The 26,501-nt window shown below is 34.8% G+C and overlaps 1 protein-coding gene across 2 annotated transcripts; it reads right to left on the bottom strand.

Moving 5' to 3' along the window:
- Positions 1-1,558: 1,558 nt before the first annotated feature.
- On the bottom strand, positions 1,559-25,618 carry LOC132743864 (uncharacterized). 2 transcript variants are annotated; one of them, XM_060732440.1, is made up of 6 exons: positions 25,491-25,618; positions 6,312-6,383; positions 5,455-5,572; positions 4,814-4,919; positions 3,664-3,840; positions 1,559-2,604 (listed from the first exon to the last, which is right to left on the bottom strand). In XM_060732440.1, the coding sequence occupies exons 1-6, from the start codon at positions 25,601-25,603 to the stop codon at positions 2,375-2,377; spliced, it is 816 nt and encodes a 271-aa protein (XP_060588423.1). In that variant the 5' UTR covers positions 25,604-25,618; the 3' UTR covers positions 1,559-2,374. The 2 variants fall into 2 exon arrangements, with proteins under 2 accessions (XP_060588423.1, XP_060588424.1); XM_060732441.1 differs by lacking the exon at positions 25,491-25,618 and adding an exon at positions 25,211-25,350.
- Between the last annotated feature and the right edge of the window lie 883 nt (positions 25,619-26,501).

Below are 26,501 nucleotides of genomic sequence, written 5' to 3'. Positions count from 1 at the left end.
GTAACACTGTTTGCCTAATTGAATGTGTTTATATTTGGGATAACCGTCCAGTTAGCTTAATAGGTTGACCGTTGGCCTGTGAGTCGGGCAACCGGGGTTTGATTCCCGAACAGTGCAGGTTACTTTCGTTGTGATTATGAAATCTTTTCTACTGTTATTTGCTCTGTACCTTTTCTCTGACATGTACAGAAGTTACAGTTCTTTGCAAAAGTAAGGGCAACTGCTTGACAGCCTGCCCAGGAACAATGTGGTGGGTTAACTGTGTTCTGGTAAATTCAATGTGGCTTTCTGCTGTGATCCGTAGTGGAAACTACCAACACCACCACAATGTTTATATTTGGCATACAATATTAAAACACAGGCCAAGATTATCAGCTAAGTGCATACTTGATTCAATTGACTTCTTTTTGATCAAAATAAAATTAAGTCATTTGGTTCAATTATCTTCTTTTACATTGTACTAATATGTTAACTTTTACCTACAAAAAACTCAGACTGTATATTTTTCTTGGCATGGTCCAGTGGTTAATACATCAAACTAGTAATCTACAAATTGAACAAGTGTCACGGTTCAGACCTGTTCACTTAATAGGGGAGAAAATGTGTAAGCGGCCGGATAGCTCAGACGGTAGAGCCGCTGAATGGTATTCCGAAGGTCCCGGGTTCGAGTCCCGGTCAGGCTGCACATTTTTCTCACCCTGTAACATTTGGCGCCCAACGGGGGACCGTGACTGAATATGCTCAGAGTTTAATTCACATTGCTCTGTAACTCTGTGAAATTCGAGGACGAATTTCAATATAGCAGGGGAGTATGTCACGGTTCAGAACTGTTCACTTAATAGGGGAGAAAATGTGTAAGCGGCCGGATAGCTCAGTCGGTAGAGCCGCAGAACGGTATTCCGAAGGTCCCGGGTTCGAGTCCCAGTTAGGCTGCACATTTTTCTTACCCTGTAACACAAGGAAAGAAGTCTTGTTGCTTAGTACTGGTTTGTTTCAAAAATGGATTTTAGGGTGTGTCTACACAGTTTTTAGTATAAAACAATACTTCAATCAGTACATACTAGTATTCAGAGGTGTACTAGAAAGCTAAATTGATGTTACACCACTATCGATCAAATTGACCAGGCCCTTGTAGATTAGCTTATTCACAATCAATATAAGGTCAAAGCTAATATTCCTGGGAGCTCTGCTATTTATTTTAAACAAGCTCTTTGTAGATATTTAATGAGAATGGTAAAACTGAGAAGCAAATATCCGGACAGTTACAAACTGGATGATGCAGCTCTGTAATGCTTAATTTTGTTTTATGGCACACTAACACAGTAATTTGTTTAGGTAATGTGGCACTTAAAGTATGAAGATCTTTGAAGTCAGCAACTTTGATATACCTGATTTTAAAATGCTGTCATTAGAATCTCAACCCAAATTGTTCTAGGGTTGAGAGTAAGCATTTGCAATATTCAATTATTCACCAACTATGCCACCTCTGATACATTCATTTAAACAATATATCCTGCTCTAAGTGTACTTTTACTCAACAAAAGACATAAATAAGAAGTATTATTTCAATAGCTTTATTCTGCATGCAAAATAATGTAAAAAAAGAATATGCTAAAAATACCATTTCAAAATCACAACATAAAAAGGTTAAAAGCGATGTATGTACAAGAAATTGTATGATTTATGTACAATGTAATGAGTTTTCAATTTCTTTTTTTTTCTGATCTTTTATTTACCTTTTTGAACAAAAAAATTATTACAAGTGAAATTTTACTAGCTCAATTTTGTTCTTTTTGTTAAAGATTTTGTTAAAAATTGGAGAGAAAAAAATCCTGCAGTCAAGATAATAATATTTTTTGCTACTATATAAATATTAAGTCAAAACTATGAATTTCAAAGTTTAAATCACTGATAATTATGTAAACGTTTGAAACTGCAAATATATCAAATGTATAAATTTCAGAAAAATTTCCATTGACAAAAATAGATTTACTTACTTGCTGCAATTAATCAAAAAAAAAATATTGACAATCATTATTTTATAAGTCCATTTGCATGTACCAGTATGAATTTTATTTTCTCATTCACATGTATATATTTTAATTTCTAAAATGAAACACTTTCCTGTAAGAAGTTAAATTCACGACGACAACAACAGTAACGATGATGATGAGATATTTACAGACGATATTTACATTATTTACAACCCTGAGTTACAAGCACTAAGCAGAGCTTCACGACTTTAATATCATTCACACTCATCATGAATTACCCATCATTCATTCCTCTACTGCCTCTTCTATTTTAATGCCTTTCAAATAACCAAAGCTGCCAATTAGCCTAAAGTTTCCAAAAAAAGATTTTTTGTTTAGTTTTACTGCAGACTGTCGTCATTTATACCAGAATGGTCTAAGGAAGACGACACATCTTTAGCTACCCTTGGCGAGAAAGAGGCAGGTGTCGAGGTCTCCCAGATTTCAAGAGTTCCCATGTTTGGTTCGATGTCGAGCGAGTCATCTAAATAAGGTAGAGGAAGATCTTCGATGTCGATGCTTGGAATTATCAGATCAGACAGGTTAACTAACTCTTCATCACAAAGTGAATCTGAAAAAAAAATGGTAACAGAAATGAAAATGAAATTTTAACATCACAGTATACAGGGTATTCAGTGACACATGATCCAGTGTCCTGGTAGGCATGTTCATTGCCGCTAGACACGCAGATTTCAAAGCTGGGATTCTTTATATGCTGAATGAATTTTGCCTGAGGCAAACACATAAACATAACTAATAGATAACAAACATGAATGCATATGTCAGGAAGTGATTACACACCATAAGCTGTCAAAAAGATATAATTAAAGCTTAAGATAATAATGGTCAATCACTGCAGAGCAAAACCGTGAGGGAGACAAATATTTTTGTTGTTGATAAGAATAATGAATTGTTGCTCTAGAAGTTGACTTTATTGCTCAGTCTTACTTAAGAACTAAAACTGTTTTACTAACAAAATAATTGCCATAGAGACAGAGCCACTCTGTGAAGGTTGAATTGTACACGGTGTGAATTTAATAAGTGACTGACTTTAATAAAAAGGCAATTTGGAGATCAAGCCACTAATGGAAATTAATCATGATTTCAGACAGTTCATTTTAAATATAACACACGGTCAAAATGAATGCAGGTAGAGTCCATTCATAAGATTCACAAAGTTAATATCTGAAATAATTATTTTGAACAGACCATAGGCACATGGGTCTTTTCAAAACTGAAAATGTCTTAAAGGCACTGTATGTCTCACAAACAAATATCTTTTTAATCTTCAGAATGAGTATACATTTGTTAGATAATGTTTTAGTAACAGATTTAAAGCATGTCAGATTCCTAACACTGGTAGAAAGAAGTGCTGAATGTGAAACAATTAGCAATAAAGGTAGCAAAATGTCAACAAAGTGGTATTTTAACTTTCGTACAAAATACTTAAACACTATAATACTAATACTAAATTCCAAACAACAGCAGTAGCAAAAGATGGTTCCACTTTATGTATATGGGTTCATTTCTGGAAACTGTAACAGGACACCAAATTAAAAGCTTTTAAAAATTTAAAAATAGCATTTCTGAGGCGTTATAGCCTTTAAGGAAGTATCATTCTAATCATTACCGTCTGGTGGAGGCAGGTCCGCCACATCTATTTTAGGAGACCTGTCTCTATCCTCATCATCACTGTCTTCAAAATCACTGTCCGGTTTTCCGACACCGAACAAACATGGTGGTCGCCAGTTGCGTATTCTCTCAACCACTCCAATCAACGCCTTGTCCATCTTTGGCTTGCAGTCCTCTGACAGACAAAATATAGTAAATTCCTTGATCAGTAATATAAAATGCATAAAGTTAGCAACATTTTACAGTACCGGTAGTTTCTTATTCCCCATCTTAATAGCATTTATATTAATCCAATGCATGATTTTACATTAGAAACAAACACAGAAATTATTACAAATCCTGACAGTATGCATTAATGCATTTTGCAACAATACTTCATTGAATGTTTAGTTAGGTTCTGTTGTGAAATGTACATATTGTAGGAACTGCGCACACACAAAACAGTTTTCGCAAACCACCCGCCATCAAATTTCACCTATTTAATTAAACAGGGATTTTTTTGCTTATTTTATAGCCCATATTCCCAATTGAAAATAGTGTATCATTTTCCTAATCCACAATTGAAAATAGTATATCATTTTCCTAATCCACATGAAAAAATTCCCAATTAAAGTTACAAAATAAAAATATTGTATAACAAAATGTAAAATCTTTGAAAATTGTTATGTTGCTTAAATGAATGAAGATGCCATCCTAGACAGTGATTCATTTAATCGCTGCAAAATTAGTCATGTATTTTTTCCCAATTTTTAACAAAACATCGCTGAAATTCACAATTCCATAGGTATGGATCATGTTCCAAAAATCTTGGGGAAAAAAACCTGTAATAGCCAGCATTTTCTTTCAAATGACTCAGTTATTTCCCCCTTACTGTGCCTTTTTTTATTCATGTTTACCTTGGCTAAAAATAATTTTTATATACAAAATGCAATTATTGGTTTGGTACATCATAACAATAGGATGCTACATTTGATTTTTTTAATCATATAAAACTCTCTTGTTTTTGTTTTGACACATACAGTCAACGTAAGTAAATCTTGAGCCCAAAAGTTTTATATATCTTTGCAAAGTGTATATAATGCTTTTTTTAAATGAACTCCTCTTAGTTTTAAATCTAAAAAAAAACAACTTAAACAACAAAAAAGTACCTTCTGGGTTAAAGACATTCAGAATTTCTTTTTCTGGCAAGGGTCCAGGTGGTTTGGTGATCACCTTTTCCTTGGTCTTAACTTTCAGCTTAGGTTCTGGATCAGTCTGAAATAAAGAAAAAATCTCATCACTATAATACTGTTTGGACCATCATTTTAAGAATTATGAAATATTTACAATAGTATTCCCTGAAAATTATCATAGAATTTCTTCATTTTTCAAAATTGAAAGGAAAACATATTTTAAAATACATGTATCTATTAAGAACAAACTGACAGTGATTCAACAGTATGTTATGAAGACTCCTATGGGGGTATAAAATTTAGTTTAATAATGTTTTATTGCATAAATAGATATACATCAATTCATTTACATCAACAAAATTACACAATACACAAAAGGATATGGCCGAAAGTTAAAATAAAATAAATTAAGATTAGGATATATGCGCTATATTTTAGATATGGTAGAAGATGTCCTTGTTAATTTCTTTCAGAATAAAGTCTCCGGTAAGTAGATTTTCATTCCTTCATTTGAAAAGCAGTTTCCTTGTATTTAGTCTTAAAACTGTCTTGTCTTTTTTTTAATTAGTTGATAAACAGATTAACTAACAAACAAAAATATCATTTGATAGACCTACATGAATGCGCATCTGATTTTTAGTGCTGATGGTCTGTAAAGGACCGCTCGGTTTCAAGAACAACTTGTTAACAGGTGCCACATTTCCTGGTTTGCTCGCATGTGCCGACTTTGTTGCCCTATAACACAAAATGAGTACATTTGACAATTGCTAAAATAAAAGCATTACTGGATTACTTAACTGCATTAGAACATGCTGGCTGATCTAGGTTTACAATGGTCACAAGGGTATTATTCTGTTCAAATCTGTTGCCACTAGCAGGCTTAAAGTTTAATAAATTGTGAACAGGATGTTGCCGGACAAGTCACCCTTACAGTGATTTTTTTTACTTTTTTCGCAACAACCAACACCCCTGAAATTGTGAATTTTTAGCGCAATAATCTGTCAAATTGTGAAAAATAAACAAGAATAAATCATCACCTGTAGCCACTTTATTCAAACATTTAATAATTATGCTCATAGTGAGACTCAAGTTTTCTTCTTTTTATTCCCTCAAATATATCAATCAAATTCTCAAGATTGTCATTTATCAGTTCATTTTTTTGTTTGGTTCTGAAAAGCAATCCTGCCAATTGTGAATTTTTTTACACATTTTGTGAATATTTTATGGTTGTTTGGCATTGTGAAGAGGCCATATTTCGGGTTCAAAATCAACCCAAAAACATCACTGCGGCCGTTCATTCTCAAAGACAATCCTGAACCATCACCAGATTCAGCAAACAGGCGGACAATTATAAATGAAAACTGATTGTGCCAATCATTATATAAATCCTCAACCTCTGAGGAAGACAGTTTTGTGTTTTATCCTCACATTGGTTTAGTATAACTATAACACAAATAGTAAACAAACAGCTTACCTGAGAGTGCTTTGGTCCTCATTTATTGTCCGAAGAGCAGATCTTGGGGTTGTTAATGACATTGCCATCTTTCTGTAAATCATAACATATGTAAATCTTAGACATCTTATTTCTATGATCTATTAGAACAAGAAATTTTATAACAGTTACCAACAAGAGCTACCACTAAAGGTGATTCATAACCAACCTTGACTGTTTGAAAAATAAGTGGTCTAAAGCAAAATTTGATATTTTCTGCGTAAACTTAGTTGCAACTAAAGTGATGGGAATGGTAAAGGGTCAACTCGGCCCTATACCAACTTGGCACGGGTCAACTTGGCACAGGTCAACTCGGCCTCTATTAAAAACCTATTAGGATATTGATTTTTTAGATTGTTTAGTTTATAAACATTTTAAGGAGTAAATTACTATAAAAGTATTAGAGGTATGATCTAACAAATAGAAAATGAAAAAGCTGGCAGTGTACATACTGCACATGTACGTATTGTTTGAAATTATGTTTGTTAAGAAGAGATAGGGTACGTTACGATACCGAAATCAACTTGATTTCGGTAACTTTACCGATATCAACTTTCATTACCGAAATCAACTCATAAAAACGAGCCAGGATTAATAATCTTGCTTATGTTTGTATTTTTGGACATAAATAACTAAAATTGACTTCTAGTGAAAAAAATCTACCAAAAATATTTTATTTTAATGATGTTATTGGCATAATTAAGCATTATTCGAATTACTTCCCTTGTCAGATACTAACCAAAATATGTTTAGCAATACCGAAAAACAATTAAGTATGTTAAAATTATATAATATCTAACACTGTTTTTATATTTGGATATGAATTAATGAATACAACTTATAAGTAAACAATTTTTGGGAAGATATTTTGTTTCGATGATGGTAATATATTATTTGATTTACCTCCTTTGTTTGACACATCAAATACATTCAATGTATGTGTAAACAAGAGGGCCATGATGGCCCTGGGGTCGCTCACTTGTACATAGGCCCCCAGGGCGGGGCTTGTTTAAACCAAAGGGCTTTTATTTGAACAAACTTGGAAGACACCCATTAGAAGATGTTTCATGATGTTAAGTTTTTACTATACACAAATAATGAAAAACAATGACTTTTGCCCCCCCCCCCTCCCCCTGGCAGGGCCAATTCTAACCCAAGGGCTTTTATTTGAACAAACTTGGTAGACACCCATTAGAATATGTTTCATGCTAAATATCTTAGCTCTAGCTCTTTGGGTTCTTTAAAAGAAGATTTTTAAGTTTTTAATTACTATATGCAATATAGGGAAAATCAATGACCCCCTAGGGCGGGGCCAATTTTGACCCAAGGGCTTTTATTTGAACAAACTTGGTAAACATCAATTAGAACATGTTTCATGCTAAATATCTTAGCTCTAGCTCTTTGGGTTCTTTAAAAGAAGATTTTTTTAAGTTTTTACTCTATGTATATAGGGAAAATCAATGACCCCTGGGGCGGGGCCAATTTTGACCCCAGGGCTTTTATTTGAACAAATTTGGTAGACACCCATTAGAAGATGTGTCATGCTTAATATCTTAGCTCTAGCTCTTTGGGTTCTTTAAAAGAAGATTTTTAAGTTTTTACTACATGTATATAGGGAAAATCAATGACCCCTGGGGCTGGGCCAATTTTGACCCCAGGGCTTTTATTTGAACAATCTTGGTAGACACTCATTAGAAGATGTTTCATGCTAAATATCTTAGCTCTAGCACTTTGGGTTCTTTAAGAGAAATTTTTTTAAGTTTTTACTATATGCATATAGGGAAAATCAATGACCCCCTGGGGCGGGGCCAATTTTGACCCCAGGGCTTTTATTTGAACAAGCTTGGTAGACATTCATTAGAACATGTTTCATGCCAAATATCTAAGCTCAAGCTCTTTGGGTTTTTTAGAAGAAGATTTTTTAAAGTTTTTACTATATGCATATAGGGAAAATCAATGACCCCCTGTGGCGGGCCAATTTTGACCCCAGGGCTTTTATTTGAACAATCTTGGTAGACCCTCATTAGAAGATGTTTCATGCTTAATATCTTAGCTCTAGCTCTTTGGGTTCTTTGAAAAAAGATTTTTTTAAGTTTTTACTATATGCATATAGGGAAAATCAAAGACCCCCTGGGGCGGGGCCAATTTTGACCCCAGGGCTTTTATTTGAACAAACTTGGTAGACACTGATTTGAAGATGTTTCATGATAAATATCTTAGCTCTAGCTCTTTGGGTACATTAAGAGAAAAAAATTTTAAGTTTTTACTATATGCATATAGGGAAAATCAATGACCCCCTGGGGCGGGGCCAATTTTGACCCCAGGGCTTTTATTTGAACAATCTTGGTAGACACTTACTAGAAGATGTTTCATGCCAAATATCTAAGCTCTAGCTCTTTGGGTTTTTTAGAAGAAGATGTTTAAAGTTTTTTCTTTTGGTTGCCATGGCAACCAGAGTTCTGCATGGAATTGAATTCTTTGAACAATTTTCAAAGGTGACCACCAAAGGAACATTCCTGTGAAGTTTGGATGAAATTGGCTCAGTGGTTTATGAGGAGATGTCATTTAAAGTAAAAGTTTACGGACGACGGACGGACGCTGGACGCACGGACGCCGGACGAAAAGCGAGCACAAAAGCTCACCCTGTCACAAAGCGACAGGTGAGCTAATAAATGACCAAATGGATGGAAATTTTATCGTATTTGTTTAATATCATTATTGAAGAAAATTGAAACAAGTAAATTTGTTTAATAGTAAAATGCCAATGTAAATGAATGAGGAATTGGATAGATATTTATTCAGATTTGTTTCTCCTTTTAAACAATATATAATTTTTATCTTATTTTAAAAAAAAAATTTTGAAACAGCTTTTACTCTTCTTTTTCCTTTTCTGAAAAATCGTTCTGTAATATTAACATTTATATACATTATCATGCATTCTAACACGACCCGCATTTTTCACTATTGAATATAGAAGAACAGAAAGTGTGTGTTATTATGCAATAAAGTCACAGTTGATGTTCTATATTTAGATATGTGACGTCATCAGTATACATGTGACGTAACCACTAAAAGAATCCGACGCGCTGAAAATAAGTACGGAAACAAATCAGGCGCAATTTTGATAAATATCAGGTACGGCAACATTTATTTGTTGATGTCGTGTTAGAATCGAAATAATATATCCAAATCGGTGATTTTATCGCCTGATAACAGCACTGTTTGTCGTTCGGATGCGCATCATTATATCACTCGGGCTATGCCCTCGTGATATAATTCGTCGCATCCGAACTCCAAACAGTCCTGTTATTGAGCGATAAAATCACTGTTTGGGATATATTATTTCTTAATTAGAAAATGGATTAAAAATTGCCAGTTACAGAACATTTACATGATTATGTATCCCATTATGCAGTCTATTAACACCTGTTATCTACAATAAACATCCATGTTTGTCATAAATAAAAGGTGATAACTGACTGTCCAACTGGATGACAGTCACTAGTTTTTTTGATCAGGTGTAACCTATTTCACACTTGATCCATTCATGTGCCAGCTAGTATCGATAAGATCATCAATATCACTTAATTCACTTTTTTGTTTATTTTTCTGTGTTTGCATATCAAATTGAATCTTCATTAATATTAAACATCAAAACAGGTCTGACATAAATTATTCACGTTGATTTCTGTATATTAATGTTCGGTTTGCATTGGCTAGGGGGAGAAATCATGAATATACTTTCGTCTCTAACAGGGCTCGACATTAACGGTTGTCCGACTGCCCGGGACAACTAAAAGTTTGGTCCGGGCAAGTTATTTTGAAAAGCACTTGTCCGACAGGGCAAGTGAAATTAAAAAGCATCATTTACAAAATGCATGTACAAAATAAATAGAAAAAACATCTTTTCATTTATAAACATCTGTAAACAAAAATACACCATGAATCATTATCAATAATGTAAATACACTACTGTCATGTACATTTGTTGATATAGAAAACGGAAGCCAAAATATGAGCATGCGCTGCTGTAAGGTAATTCCCCGTTCTAATAATAGACTATATTTAATTTTGTACAAGGTAATTCCCGGGTCATGCTGTCATTTTAATTTTGATGTGTGCATGTAAAGATATCATTGAAAATATGTAAATAATCGTATTGATCTTTCGATTTGTATTGAAAAATGATTTATTGTTTTATCTAATATAACAACATTATAAATGTAGTCGTCGTTATTAGCCTGGATGATGATTGATGAACTGATGTTTTAGATAAAGTACTGAATACAAAAATATTTGTGTCTAACTAACAATCAATTTCATAAACAATATGTCTAGTTTATTGCCTTATGTTAAAATGACCTTATACAAGAAGTAATAATGTATGAGCTTGTTTGTCTTTTCTGATTGATACATTTTTACCATTTTTAGGTCAGGACAAGTACTGTAACCCAACGAATATTCGCGACCAATTAATATTCGCTTTTTTCGCGGATGGCCACGAAGCGCGAATATTTGTTTGCGCGAATAAGTCCGCACGATTTTCGCGAATAAATTGGAGAGAAATTTTTATTTTAGACGTTGTTCATGCAAAGCTACTTGACCGGATTCATTCGAATTTTACGGGCACCTGTTAGGAAGTAATGAATTGTTATGAATATTGCCATAAAGCAATAAAAACACAAACTAAGTAAACTACTACTATTTTATAAATATCAAAAGAACTCTATGTCAATATAGCAATCAAAATAAACATCCACATTTTAATACAGTTTATGAAATACTAGTAGGCCTATTGTCAATCACGTTCCGTGATCACAATTCACTTACCAATACAATATAAGGCTAGCGTATTGTTAATCCCATTTAAGACACCAATAATGACCTCAATTATTGAAGATTAATAGTCGGCTAATGGATTTTACGGCCCCATCGGACTTTCCAATCCGCGAATATTTTTTTTTCGGAAATCAAGAAAACGCGGAAATTAATATTCGCGAATATGTCCGACCTCGGCAAAACGCGAAAATTTGTATTTGTATGAAAAATAACAAAGGGCAATAACTAAAACAAGAGGGCCATGATGGCCCTAGATCGCTCACCTGAATTATCAAACTCATCCAAACAATTACCTAGACAAGCATTCTGACCAAGTCTCATGACAGGTGAGTCAAAAATGTGACCACTACAGTGTTAACAAGGATTATCCATATTTGAGCAGTGCGACCTAGTTTTTTACCCAGGTGACACATATTCAAACTTGACCTAGAAATCATCAAAACAAACTTTCAGACCAATTTCCAGGATACTTGGATCAAAACAGTAGCAACTAGAGTGTTAACAAGATTTTTCTATTTTTAGCTCCGGTGACCTAGTTTCACATGCGATTTCGAACTCATCCAAGCAATTACCTAGACAAGCATTCTGACCAAGTTTGATGATAATGGAGTCGAAAATGTGACCACTAGAATGTTAACAAGGTTTTTCCATATTTGGGCGGTGTGACCTAGTTTTTCATCCAAGATGACCCATGTTCGATCTTGACTTAGAAATCATCAAAACAAACTTTCAGACCAATTAACAGAATATTTGGATCACAACAGTAGCCACTAGAGTGTTAACAAGATTTTTCTATTTTTAGCTCCTGTGACCTAGTTTTTCATCCGAGATGTCCCATGTTCGATTTATTCCCAGCAATGACCTAGACAAGTTTCCTGACCAAGTTTTGATGACAATTGAGTCAAAATTGTGACCACTAGAGTGTTAACAAGGTTTTTTCTATTTTTAGCTCCTGTGACCTAGTTTTTCATCCGAGATGACCCATGTTCGAACTCATCCGAGTTATTACCTAGACAAGCATCTTGATCAAGTTTGATGATGATTGATGCAAAAATGTGACCGCTAAAGTGTTAACAAGGTTTTTCTATTTTTAGCTCCGGTGACCTACTTTTTCATCCGAGATGACCCATGTTCGAACTCATCCAAGGTATCAACTAGATAAGCATCCTGACCAAGTTTGATGATGATTGATGCAAAAATGTGACCGCTAGAGTGTTAACAAGGTTTTTCTATTTATAGCTCCGGTGACCTAGTTTTTCATCCGAGATGACCCATATTCGAACTCATCCGAGCTATTATCTAAACAAGCATCCTGACAAAGTTTGATGATGATTGGGTCAAAAATGTGACCACTAGAGTGGTCACAAGGTTTTTCTATTTTTAGCTCCTGTGACCTAGTTTTTCATCAGAGATGACCCATGTTCGAACTCATCCAAGCAATTGACTAGACAAGCATTCTGACCAAGTTTGATGATGATTGGTTCAAAAATGTGACCACTAGAGTGTTCACAAGGTTTTTCTATTTATAGCTCCTGTGACCTACTTTTTCATCCGAGATGACCCATGTTTGAACTCATCCGAGCTATCACCTAGACAAACATCCTGACCAAGTTTGATGAAGATTGGGTCAAAAATGTGACCTCTAGAGTGTTCACAAGGTTTTTCTATTTTTAGCTCTTGTGACCTAGTTTTTCATCTGAGATGACCCATGTTCGAACTCATCCGAGCTTTCAACTAGATAAGCATCCTGACCAAGTTTGATGATGATTGAGGCAAAAATGCGACCGCTAGAGTGTTCACAAGCAATTGTGGACGGCCGGACGGACGACGGACATTCATCGATCCTAAAAGCTCACCCTGAGCAAGCTCAGGTGAGCTAAAAATAACTAGAACTATCGCTGAATGCGATTCATACCCCCACCAATGTCCTTGACAGAAGAGGACTTGGAAAGGTGGTTAAGGCAATAACTTGTGTGGCACAAATACATAAAAAGAAATTATCTCTGGTGAAAAAAAGACTAATAGTACAGGTAGTAGTATAAATATATTATCAAATCATGTTCGAAACTGTTACAAAAAACCTTTCATTTTCCCTATGTACTAAACATTTTATTTTTAAGTCAATTTTTGACCTTCAAGTGTGGCCTTGACCTTAAGCCGGCAAAAGGGTGACATGGGTTCTGCACATCCCCTTGTTGAGGTGAACATTTGAGCCAAGATTGAAGAAAATCTTTCAATTAGTGTAGGACTTACAGAGCGGACACGACATACTGTGTAATATTTGATTGTTTGATATTTGACCTTCAATTGTGACCTTGACCTTGAGCTGACACATGGGTAACATCTGTTCTGCACATCCCCTTGTTGAGGTGAACATTTGAGCCAAGTTTGAAGAAAATCCTTCAATTAGTGTAGGACTTACAGAGCGGACACGACATACAGTGTAATATTTGATTGTTTGATATTTGACCTTCAATTGTGACCTTGACCTTGAGCTGACACATGGGTAACATCGGTTCTGCACATCCCCTTGTTGAGGTGAACATTTGAGCCAAGTTTGAAGAAAATCCTTCAATTAGTGTAGGACTTACAGAGCGGACACGACATACAGTGTAATATTTGATTGTTTGATATTTGACCTTCAATTGTGACCTTGACCTGGAGCTGACACATGGGTAACATCAGTTCTGCACATCCCCTTGTTGAAATGAACATTTGAGCCAAGTTTGAAGAAAATCCTTCAATTAGTGTAGGACTTACAGAGCGGACACGACATACAGTATAATATTTGATTGTTTGATATTTGACCTTCAATTGTGACCTTGACCTTGAGCTGACACATGGGCAACATGGGTTCTGCACATCCCCTGGTTGAGGTGAACATTTGAGCCAAGTTTGAAGAAAATCCTTCAATTAGTGTAGGACTTACAGAGCGGACACAACATACAGTGTAATATTTGATTGTTTGATATTTGACCTTCAATTGTGACCTTGACCTTGAGCTGACACATGGGTAACATCTGTTCTGCACATCCCCTTGTTGAAGTGAACATTTGAGCCAAGTTTGAAGAAAATCCTTCAATTAGTGTAGGACTTACAGAGCGGACACGACATACAGTGTAATATTTGATTGTTTGATATTTGACCTTCAATTGTGACCTTGACCTTTAGCTGACACATGGGCAACATGGGTTTTGCACATCCTCTTGTTGAGGTGAACATTTGAGCCAAGTTTGAAGAAAATCTTTCAATTAGTGTAGGACTTACAGAGCGGACACGACATACTGTGTAATATTTGATTGTTTGATATTTGACCTTCAATTGTGACCTTGACCTTGAGCTGACACATGGGCAACATGGGTTCTGCACATCCCCTTGTTGAGGTGAACATTTGAGCCAAATTTGAAGAAAATCCTTCAATTGGTATGGGAGTTATAGAGCGGACACGAAAATGGAGACGGACCGACCGACCGACGGACGGACCGACGCGACAAAGCGAATCCATTATAGCCCCCCCCACATTTTGTGGTGGGGGTATAATAAGTGCAGAGCAGCAGTTTCTGTGAACTGCACTTCTTATCAATAAGATCTATCATTCTATGATGTTTCAAGTCCATAGCTTTCATACTTAAGGAGAAATGACCAGGACAAAGATAAAGTAAGAAAATCAACAAAGGGCAATAACTCAAAAAATAAGAAATGCAGAGTATCATGCACTGCACTTTTTCTTAATGAGATCTATCATCCTATGAAGTTTCAAGTCCATAACTTTTATACTTTCGGAGAAATGGCCTGGATAAAAATTAAGTATGAAAATTAACAAAGGGCCATAACTCAAAAATTAAGAAATGCAGAGTACCGATTCTTAAGCACTGCACTTCTTCTTAATGAGATCTATCATCCTATGAAGTTTCAAGTCCATAGCTTTTATACTTAAGGAGAAATGGCCCGGACAAAATTAAAGTATGAAAAAAACAAAGGGCAATAACTCAAAAAATAAGAAATGCAGAGTACCTGTTCTTGTTGCACTGCACTTCTTCTTAATGAGACCTATCATCCTATGAAGTTTCAAGTCCATGGCTTTTATACATTAATAGAAATGGCCCGGACAAAAATAAAGTATGAAAATTAACAAAGGGCCATAACTCAAAAATTAGGAAGTGCAGAGTACCGGTTCTTGTGCACTGCACTTCTTCTTAATGAGATCTATCATCCTATGAAGTTTCAAGTCCATAGCTTTTATACTTATGGCCCGGACAAAATTAAAGTATGAAAATAAACAAAGGGCAATAACTCAAAAAATAAGAAATGCAGAGTACCTGTTCTTGTGCACTGCACTTCTTCTTAATGAGACCTATCATCCTATGAAGTTTCAAGTCCATGGCTTTTATACATTAGGAGAAATGGCCCGGACAAAAATAAAGTATGAAAATTAACAAAGGGCAATAACTGAAAAATTAGGAAGTGCAGAGTACCGGTTCTTGTGCACTGCACTTCTTCTTAATGAGATCTATCATCCTATGAAGTTTCAAGTCCATAGCTTTTTTAGTTGAAGAGAAATGGCCCGGACAAAATTAAAGTATGAAAATTAACAAAGGGCAATAACTCAAAAAATAAGAACTGCAGAGTACCGGTCCTTGTGCACTGCACTTCGGGTTATTGAAAGAAGCATGCATATCAAGTTTGAAGTCAATCAGACTTATAGTGACTGAGTTATGCTCCGGACAAGCTTTAGGGGACGCCAACGCCGACAACGACGCCGACAAAAGTAACCCCTATATGTCACCTTTTCAAGGCGACACAAAAACTAATTGCCCAACAGGACAACCTGATTCAAAAGTTAATGTCTAGGCCTGTCTAACATCATCAATATCTTTTATTTTTTAGTGATTTTTGCCATGCAAGTTCAATTCAACCCATATTACTGAATTATTCAAAAATAATTCAAACAAGCAATTATCATAGTATTGCAAGCAATCCATAAGTCCTCTACCGGTAAGAACCCCAGCAACATTCTGAAGGGCCATTGGCCATTCACTTATGTTTCCATTTTAAGTAAATTTGTTGAAAAAGTTCTTTAAAAGTGATCACAGGAAACACTTTTTATGTACAGACAGACAGACGGACTGAAGGACACTCTAAAGTTATTTTTTTAGCATCCCTTTTATCAAAATATAACATTTTTAAAAACAAAATTTTTAAAAAGGAGATAACTCTTGAAATAAAGATGCAAGAAGAACAATTAGTAATGAAGGTATGAATAATGAATGTTTATTTTGAATTTGAAGTAAATGAAAGAACGAATAGGAAAAATTAAAAGTTTAAGGAGGAGATTATTCTGGAAATATAGATGCTAGATTTATAAACCTTGTCATAATTATTATTATGATGTGGGAGTTTGAAGAAAATCCTATCATGATTGAAGAAGTTGGAGTAAAAATTACCAATTTCTCAAAGTTCAAGTTCAAAAGGGGCATAATTCTGGAAATAGTCTTGCTAGAGTATTGAACTTTCTCACAAAAGTTGAGTGATAATAAGAAACATTTATATGAAGATTGAAGTAGATACATTCAGAAAAAAAGAAGGTATTAAAAAAAAAACAATATTTTTTCAAGAAAATCTCAAGTTCAAGGGAGGTAATTCTGATAAATTTTGTCCTAGAGTTGTAAACCTTGTCACATATGATGTGGTTGATGACTAGCAACTTATATTTAAAGTTTGAAGAAAATACCTTAAGAAATAAAGAACTTCTAGTGAAAAAACTTAAAAACTAGAATCAGAAATCTTGAAATTCAGTCTATTTGTTGCCATAGCAACCAGAATTTCCAACATAGGAAGATAAGAAAAGGATGTTCATAATTTCCATACTGCCATCTACCCATATGTCAAGTTTCATAAAAATATTTTCAATACTTTTTGCGTTATCACTGGATCCAGGTTATGTGTAAAATTTGCCATATTTTCAGTCTATTTGTTGCCATAGCAACCAGAATTTCCAACATAGGAAGATAAAAAAAGGATGTTCATAATTTCCATACTGCCATCTACCCATATGTCAAGTTTCATAAAAATATTTTCAATACTTTTTGCGTTATCTCTGGATCCAGGTTATGTGTAAAATTTGCCATATTTTCAGTCTATTTGTTGCCATAGCAACCAGAATTTCCAACATAGGAAGATAAGAAAAGGATGTTCATAATTTCCATACTGCCATCTACCTATATGTCAAGTTTCATAAAAATATTTTCAATACTTTTTGCGTTATCACTGGATCCAGGTTATGTGTAAAATTTGCCATATTTTTCAGTCTATTTGTTGCCATAGCAACCACAATTTTCAGTATAGGAAAAAAAGAAAAAGACGTGCATAATCTCCATACTGCCATCTATCCATATATCAAGTTTCATTAAAATATTTTCAGCACTTTTTGCTTTATCGTGGGATCCAGTTTTGTGGATGGACTGACTGATAGACGGACGGAAGTTCTAACAGGAGAGTAATTATGTGGCTACTCTATTGTTCTCTCTATTGTTCTTTTTAGCCACACAAAAGAAAATAGCCACATAAAAGCATTACGGAATGAATGACATCAAAGAGAAAGAACAGTTACCTATTGTCCCTCTAGCCACGTTTATAATTACTCTCCTGCGAGTGCGGACGGACTGACAGACGGACGGAGGGTAAACCTAAAGTCCCCTCCGGTAAACCGGTAGGGGACTAATAAAATATTGTAATTTTATGAGTTGATTTCGGTAAAGTTACCGAAATCAAGTTGATTTCGGTATCGTAACATACCGGAAGAGATATCAAGACCATATATGTTAAATATTGATCCATAAATAAAGTTTTTAGATTCATTTTTTATGATAATAAATATAATTGTATTGAACGATATTTTTTACAAAAAACAAAACCAGAACAATTGCAGTAGGCAAAAACAATTAAACATGCATATACATTGTAAATTCTTCCTTTCTGTACAAATTCACATATGCCTTGTTCTCATATTGTCGGGGGTTCTCATATTTTCGTGGCGTCATTTTCGGTCGAGAATGACAGCTCCTGCGTTTGATTGGACTCCTAAAAAAGCAGTCAAGTTTTCGCCGACACTTAATTCTATTAATTACTACCGTTAGAATGCGTTCTTAACATATTTAACACATTAAATAAAGATAAATATTCATAATATTATAAATAAGGCTCCTTTAATATAGTAAATTTGCAATATTTTCCCCTAATAACAAAGAACAGACAACTTTTTGTGTTGAATTTTCCCGTCCTCAATCTGCCACAGTTGTCGACCTTGCATGTTTCATTGCAGTGAACGCTTTGTTTAGGAAATAGATATCAATTCTGAGTGCATTGTTGTAGAATAATGCACGGTTTGAGTTCAAATGCGTAGTAATATAATTAATTACAAAGCATTTGAACGAAAAACGTGCATTATTATACAATAATGCACGAAGAATTAATATCTATTTCCATTCTAACACGTCAAGAAAGAATATAATTATTATTATAAAGTTTGACTTTATGTTTGGTGGTTAAATTTGTTTTCGCCTCAATAGAAACGTTCTTTAAAGGCTGTTCCAGTGGGTTGATAAAATCTGTCGTTCAATCTACTGTGTGTAGAAACATTTTCATAATAACGAATTTTGAAAACGCTGATAAAACTTTGTATGTTTATTTTATTTCACTCTATAATTTTTCAAGCGAAATACAAATTATTAAAAGTTATTATAAAAATTATTAACTCGTTTGCGACATTAAAATAGCGTACTTGATTTGATTGTTTTGCACGTGCTGTTTGGCGCTTCATTGTGACGTCACTTAAACAACACTTTAAACGTCTGTACAGCGTTAACGACTGAATTAAAGATATTGGTGTTCGGATTCATTTTCTTAGTTAGACCATTTTCTTTCATTCTAGATAGTTTTCACAACAAAATTCGACAAAAAATGTTTTTATTTATCAGATTTTTCAAACAAAATGGCGCCCACAATGTGAAAATACACAGGGAGATAATAAGAACGGCGAGTGCGTTGTTGTAGAATAATGCACGCTTCGGGCCTTCTTTGTTTATATAGAAAAAATTCTGATAGTGTTAGAATTTGTATTATGCACAACGGAAGTTTTAACCTATGTTAAATTAAAATTCAATTTAGAGCGTCAAATAGACGTTTTTGTAGTCTATTAAGAATTTTACAAACTGATTGCTAGGCAGTTTAGTCAATTGTATGCTTATATACATTTTATAATTCCTTGGAAAATATTCTTCCATACTTAAACAAGAGCTGTCCGTAAGACAGCGCGCTCGACTTTTTTATTGCTTGCCAATAAAAAAAGTTTTTGCAGTAAAAGGCAATACAAGAATCTCTGTATTTTTAAAGTGAACTAGTTGTTTGATACCCTTGAATATTACAGCAATGTTTATATGACATAATTTATGGTAAAGTGAACAAGTGGATAGGAATGAATTTTTTTAGATTTTTTAAGTTTTTTAGTGCTTGCCTATAATACAAAACATTGACAGTTAAGGGCCATAATTCAAATAAAATCTTTGACAGAATTACCTTCTCCTGGACATGTTTGGGAATCATGATTGTAAACAAGTATTCCAACTTTCAAATTAATATCTCAAACAGTTCAGTCAAAAAGTGGACTGGTACTAAAAACTTAACCAAGATTCTAAGTCGATAAAAGGCCTTAATTTTTAAAACAAATCCTTGACAGAGTTACCTTCTCTTGCGTACAGATGGGGGTATTGATGTGAAATAGCATTAAAAGTTTCAAAGCAATATCTCAAAGGGTTAAGGCAATAAGTGGATTTTACCCATATTCAATGTATTTTCTAAGTCAAAAAGGGGCATAATTCTGTCAAAAACCTTGACAGAGTTATGTCCTCTTGTCTGTTGATGAAGGTCGTGATGGTAAACAAGTATGGTCAGTTTCAAAGCAATACCTCCAATGGTTTTGAAATAAAGTGAGGTGGTACAAAAAACTTAACCAAGCTCAATACACTTTCTAAGTCAAAAAAGGGCCATAATTCTGTCAAAAACCTTGACAGAGTTATGTACTCTTGTCTGTAGATGGAGGTTATGATGGTGAACAAGTATGGTAAGTTTCAAAGCCATACTTGTAATACTTCTGAAATAAAGTGGGGTGGTACGAAAAACTTAACCAAGGTGTGACGCCGACGCCGACGCCGGGGCGAGTAGGATAGCTCCCCTTTTCATAGAAAAGTCGAGCTAAAAATGATAAACAAAGTTGATTTTGTGTTTACTGTAGTAAATATATGTTGAATGTCAAAATATTTCATGTTCTCTGTCATTGTCATTTCATTTATAATTATTTCTTTTCTCATTTTATATGTATTTTCAACTACACAGCAACAAAAAAGAACAAAAACAAGAGGGCCATGATGGCCCTGAGGTCGCTCACCTGTATATAGGCCCCCCAAACCCCCTCCCCCCATCGTTGCAGGGCCAATTTAGCCCAAGGGCTTTTATTTGCACAAACTTGGTAGACACCCATAAGAAGATGCTTCATGCTAAACATCTAAGCTCTAGCTCATTGGGCTTTTTAAAAGAAGATTTTTTTAAAGTTTTTACTATACACATATAGTTAAAAACAATGACACCCCTGGAGCCGGGCCAGTTTTGACCCCAGGGCTTTTATTTGAACAAACTTTGTAGACACTTACTAGAAGATGTTTCATGCTTAATATCCACATATAAAGAAAATCAATGACCCCGGGGCGGGGCCAATTTTGACCCCATGTCTTTTATTTGAACAAACTTTGTAGACACTCACTAAAAGATGTTTCATGCTTAATATCTTAACTCTAGCTACAGTAAAGACTGTCTTAGCGACCCCCTGTATATAGCGACGTTCTGTCTTTAGTGACCATAGTTAGGTGCGCCGAACAGTATTTACTATATAAATGGTCTGTATGTAGCGACTCCCTGTCTAGTCCGTACAACGACCATGATTTAGTCACCCGTTACGGTATTTGAGCCGTGAACAGCGACTTTGGCAAGGGGAGCAAGGCTTGAACTAGGTGACGACTTTGGCGATGAACACAGGTTTTATTATCAATCTGGTCATATTTTTTCATCCCAGGTCCGATACTCGTGCCTGTGCTTCGGATCAGCGACTTTGCCTAAAACAAACTTCATAGAGATTTTGAAGTCTCCCGATTTTTATAATTTTCCGTCATACTTTTTACGCCGCTAGGTCTGTTAATAATTTGTTTACCTTTCAATTACAACCAATTACCGTTAATCTGCTAATTAAGAACGCGTGTCTACATCAACAAAGTTCAATACACGCCACAAGGCAAGAGTTCACTATGTTTATCTTTCTCATTACGTATTCATGCGATTGACGAATCAGAACGCGCGTTGTATCTACGGCAGTTTGTATTGACCAATCGGCGACACGCTAATTCACTGTGGCTGTTTGTTGACAATTACACAAAATGGCGACAGATTCAATCAATTTTTGCCGATAAAATGATTAAAGACACCTGCATATACATAATTGCTGCAGTGTTTTGGCGACTGAAGATCAACAATGCCAAACGTCTTAAAGATGTGGTTATGTTTGAAACCTCGATTGTTAATTTGTTTCGGAGCACTTATCTGTAGAAATTATGTGGAGCTTTTTATCTAATGTTTTATTAATACATTGAACTCCGTAAAGAAAACAGGCTGATTATACAAAATTAAATGTCTCTACAGTAACATCTCATTAGTAAAATTGAAATTAAGCATTTTTTTACAAACAGATTTATCAATATAAATTACATTTTAATGAATATGTAACTTTTAAATACTAATGTTATGGTGTAGTTTATAATCTTAACCAATTATACATGCAATTTTAATACTCTCTTGTTTTTTATAAATGATATTTGATATGTTTAATATCAATAAAAATATAATTAAACCCTTAGTATGGTACTATCCTGCTTTTCAACAAAATATTGGTATGATATGTTCATATATCCGAATTATGTAGAGACTGTCCACAGTGACTCCCTGTCTATAGTGACCTTTTTTCTTTTCTCCCATCGAAGGTCACTGTAAACAGTCTTTACTGTATTTGGGTTTTTTCAAAGAAGATTTTTAAGTTTTTGCTATACACATATAAGGAAAATCAATGACCCCCGGGGCGGTGCCAATTTTGACCCCAGGGCTTTTATCAGACTTCCCGAAATACGTCGGTCCGATGGACATGTCCGATAAATTTTGATCAGGTCCGACAATTTTTTATTCCGGATCGGTCCGACTGTCCGGCTTTTATCCAGCCGCATGTATACAAAATGGCGTCGCTAAAGGTGCCAAACCTTGGAAAACCCGAAAATCTACGTCAGAAGAGTGCACAGAAAAGCAATAAAATGATGAGAATATTAGACCTGAGACAAAATTTAATGAAAAATGAAAGCAGAACCATGAATCATTGGTGTATGACAGGGAGGAGATGAAAATGCGCTGTACGGATTGTGCCGATTTTTACGGCGAAAAAATAAAAAACAAAAAGTGTCTTTGAAATACAAACACAAGTTTTTCTTGGATTTTGATCAATTTTATTTGGTCCGACAGATTTTGTTTCGGTCCGACAGATTTTCATGGTTTGTCAGACCGAATGTCTGACAGTTTTTTTTAACTTTCGGGAAGTCTGTTTTATTTGAACAAACTTGGTAGACACCTATTAGAACATGTTTGATGCTAAATATCTTAGCCATAGCTCTTTGAGTTCTTTAAAGAAAATTTTTTAAGTTTTTACTATATGCATATAGGGAAAATCAATTACCCCCCGGGGCGGGGCCAATTTTGACCCCAGGGCTTTTATTTGAACAAACTTGGTAGACACTTATTAGAACATGTTTCATGCTAAATATCTTAGCCATAGCTCTTTGAGTTCTTTAAAAGAAGATTTTTTAAGTTTTTACTATATGCATATAGGGAAAATCAATGACCCCCTGGGGCGGGGCCAATTTTGACCCCAGGGCTTTTATTTGAACAAACTTGGTAGACACTGATTAGAAGATGTTTCATGCTAAATATCTTAGCTCTAGCTCTTTGGGTTCTTTAAAAGAAGATTTTTAAGTTTTTACTATATGCATATAGGGAAAATCAATGACCCCCCGGGGCGGGGCCAATTTTGACCCCAGGGCTTTTATTTGAACAAACTTAGTAAACACTCACTAGAAGATGTTTCATGCTAAATATCTAAGCTCTAGCTCTTATGGTTTTTTAAAAGAAGATATTTAAAGTTTTTTCTTTCGGTTGCCATGGCAACCAGAGTTCTGCATGGAATTAAATTTTTTGAACAATTTTTAAAGGTGACCACCAAAGGAACATTCCTGTGAAGTTTGGATGAAATTGGCTTTGTGGTTTATGAGGAGATGTCATTTAAAGTAAAAGTTTACGGACGGACGCCGGACGAAAAGCGATCACAAAAGCTCACCCTGTCACTTTGTGACACAGACAGGTGAGCTAAAAACGTATCTCCGCCTAAGAATTTATCACCAGGACTTATGCGTAACTTTAACCAATGTCCCGAAATACATTGAGTGCAGTATAGAATTTGAGTGCGTGCAATTTAACTACTGAAACGAGGCCATCCAATCAAAATCCCCGAAAATATGAGACAGCTTCCGAGCGACTCAGACTACCGATAGTGAAAGTAGAAAGATTAGGATTTATTATTTAAATAGTTTATTATCGTATTATCGTATTCTAAACGGTTCCTCTTTGTTTGTCATAGTTTTTACTTACTGTTTAGTCGTTCATTGAAAGACATCGCATTTTCTTTTTTTTACAGTTTGACGTTGATCGGAAAATGCGAAGTCTTTCCATAACTGGCTAATTTCCCATAGCACAAATCGACGCGCTTCTCGAGTCGATTTGAATTTACCGGTTAATCACAACTTAAATGCTATTTATCACAAAAAGCAATTGATTGCATGAAATACGGAAGCATATTTTCCCAAAAACTGTAAAAATATGCAAAAATTACTCATGACAAGTAGTTTATTTATCCATATATTTAAGAAGACACATTAAAGATATTTTATGTTGACCCCCATATTGGAAATTCCCGGTCATGCTGTGACGTCACTCAAAAAACAATAGTACGAAATTAGTCTGAACGAAAACTTTTTCTGTTGTGATTTAAGACACTGATAGGTGCACGCAGTAAAAAATTCGTCTAAAAAATTTGGTTCCAGTAATCACCGCATTGCGTAGTACACACAATATGGAGGCTGTGAACACAACTTTTACACGGGATTTGTTTTAAATTGTTTAAAATTTGAATAAGTTGATTTTGATAAGGAAAATACACATTTGAGGTAGGATTATGATTATTTGTAACATTTTACATCGGAAGTTTGAATGATTGTGCATGTTTATTGTTTTTCATTTTGCTATGGATTTTTAAATAGATATCTTTAGACGTTAAAGCGGATTTGACCCATGTAAAAAATAGTTTCATCCGCGGTTATGTCTAAATATTTGGACTAACTTACTGTTGATGTTTTTTGTCTTCTATTTACTATTAATTTAAAATAACATTTGTTAACATAAAAGACGAAACGAAACGGTGTCTTAAATTTAAAACATTAAACCCCCGAAAATACGGGTCAACTGCATACAAATTGGTACTTTCATCAATAACACTTTTCAATATCTTTGAGTCTGTTAGATCTACTGTGAAAATATTTAACAATGAAAGTTGTGATGAAAACTTATAAAAAGTTATAAAAGTAAACATTACCAGTAATATGTAATTATGGGCCGAGTTGACCCGTGCGGAGTTGGAATAGGGCCGAGCTGACTCTGGGTCATAGTACGTTTTAGGACCGGGCTGACCCCGATTCATGCGAATCGTCGGTGGGACGAATCGTTAAATTTTTCTCGTAGGCCTACACACCCAATATACGTAGAGTCACATTAAAAGGAAATAAATGATTTGGAACATCAATCAAAGTTGACTTTATAGACCAAGTCAAGTAATGGTTAATTGACTTTACCAGCTAGAATACCAGGTGCAATCAAAATCTGAATTTTTATTTGACTTCTTTTTAGATTCAGCGGGGTGAAATTCTTAACCAATTAAAACCGTTTAACAAAGTTCGGCGGATATTAATTTTCCGGTAACCGGTATCCGGATAAAATTTCTGCATCGTAACTAATCCGGCGACCTCTGGTAAATAAAACACAAATGTGTACCGTTGTTAATATCTATTGCAACTAGCTTTTCCATTTAAGTAAACTAAGACTTTAGAATTTATTACTTAGACATATACTTACAGATGCCCAGCATGGATTCCAAAAACACAGAGAACCAGTGTGAGACTCAACTCTTCCGGAAAGTCCCAGGTGTTGCACGAAACATCGACTCTCAGTTGCTGTTTCCATACCATATATATTTCTAAAGCATTCGACAGAGTACCAAATCAACACCAAAAACAACCTAACATTCTATGGCGTTCGAAACAACCTATTAGAATTGATAACTGTCATAGGGTACCACGGAGCTTTATTTTATGTTATATTTAGAAGTCTCTTGATTAACCTGTCCTCTATTATTAATATATATCGACAACCAATCACAAATTTTGACGAGAGTGTATTTGTAGGAGATACAAATGTTTTTCGACGAACTTCGTGACAGTTATCACAAAAACTCCTGACAAGTTATCATAAAACCTCCATTCATCCCCATGGTAATACTGTAAATCGATATGAAATTGTATTTCTTGTCATTTGTGTGTTCTGCTTATTCTGTACACATAACGCTATTTATTATAATTATATTTGTGTGATATGTTATATATGAATCATTTATTACAGACCGTATCTGTCGTGAAATAGATAAATTTATCTGGTTTGTACCATAATTTTATATTTAAGACCCGCTCTACCAAAGGCATATTGACTGTGACAGTTGTGCCCAACGGAGGCCAAAACCTACTACCCCGATATAAGGGTCTTGTGCTCTACTAGCTAAGCTAGCCGGGCATCTTTCTTTGTGGTCGGAGCCAAAATGTGTTTCTAGACGAGAGCAAGTCCGGAGAAGCACCCGTACCTTCCGTAGTCAATAAGCACAGTGGCCTTAGACCTGTCTTATTTGTCCTCTTCATCAACGACCTGTCTGATTATATCTCACCAGAATCAACCATTGAGATTTTTTATTACGACTGTGCCTTCTACTGTCGTATTAAGTTAGAAGAGGATGCTTCACTACAGAAGTACCTTGATGGCTTACAAAGGTTGGAGAAGGATCGAATGACTGATAGAATTCGGCCATCCTCAAAAATG

This window comes from Ruditapes philippinarum, unplaced genomic scaffold (assembly GCF_026571515.1).
Source record: "Ruditapes philippinarum isolate M1 unplaced genomic scaffold, ASM2657151v2 ctg8117_1_1_1_1, whole genome shotgun sequence".
Classification (NCBI taxonomy): Eukaryota; Metazoa; Mollusca; class Bivalvia; order Venerida; family Veneridae; genus Ruditapes; species Ruditapes philippinarum.
Note: the sequence above shows the minus strand (reverse complement) of the source record. Positions and strands in the feature narration are given on the sequence as shown.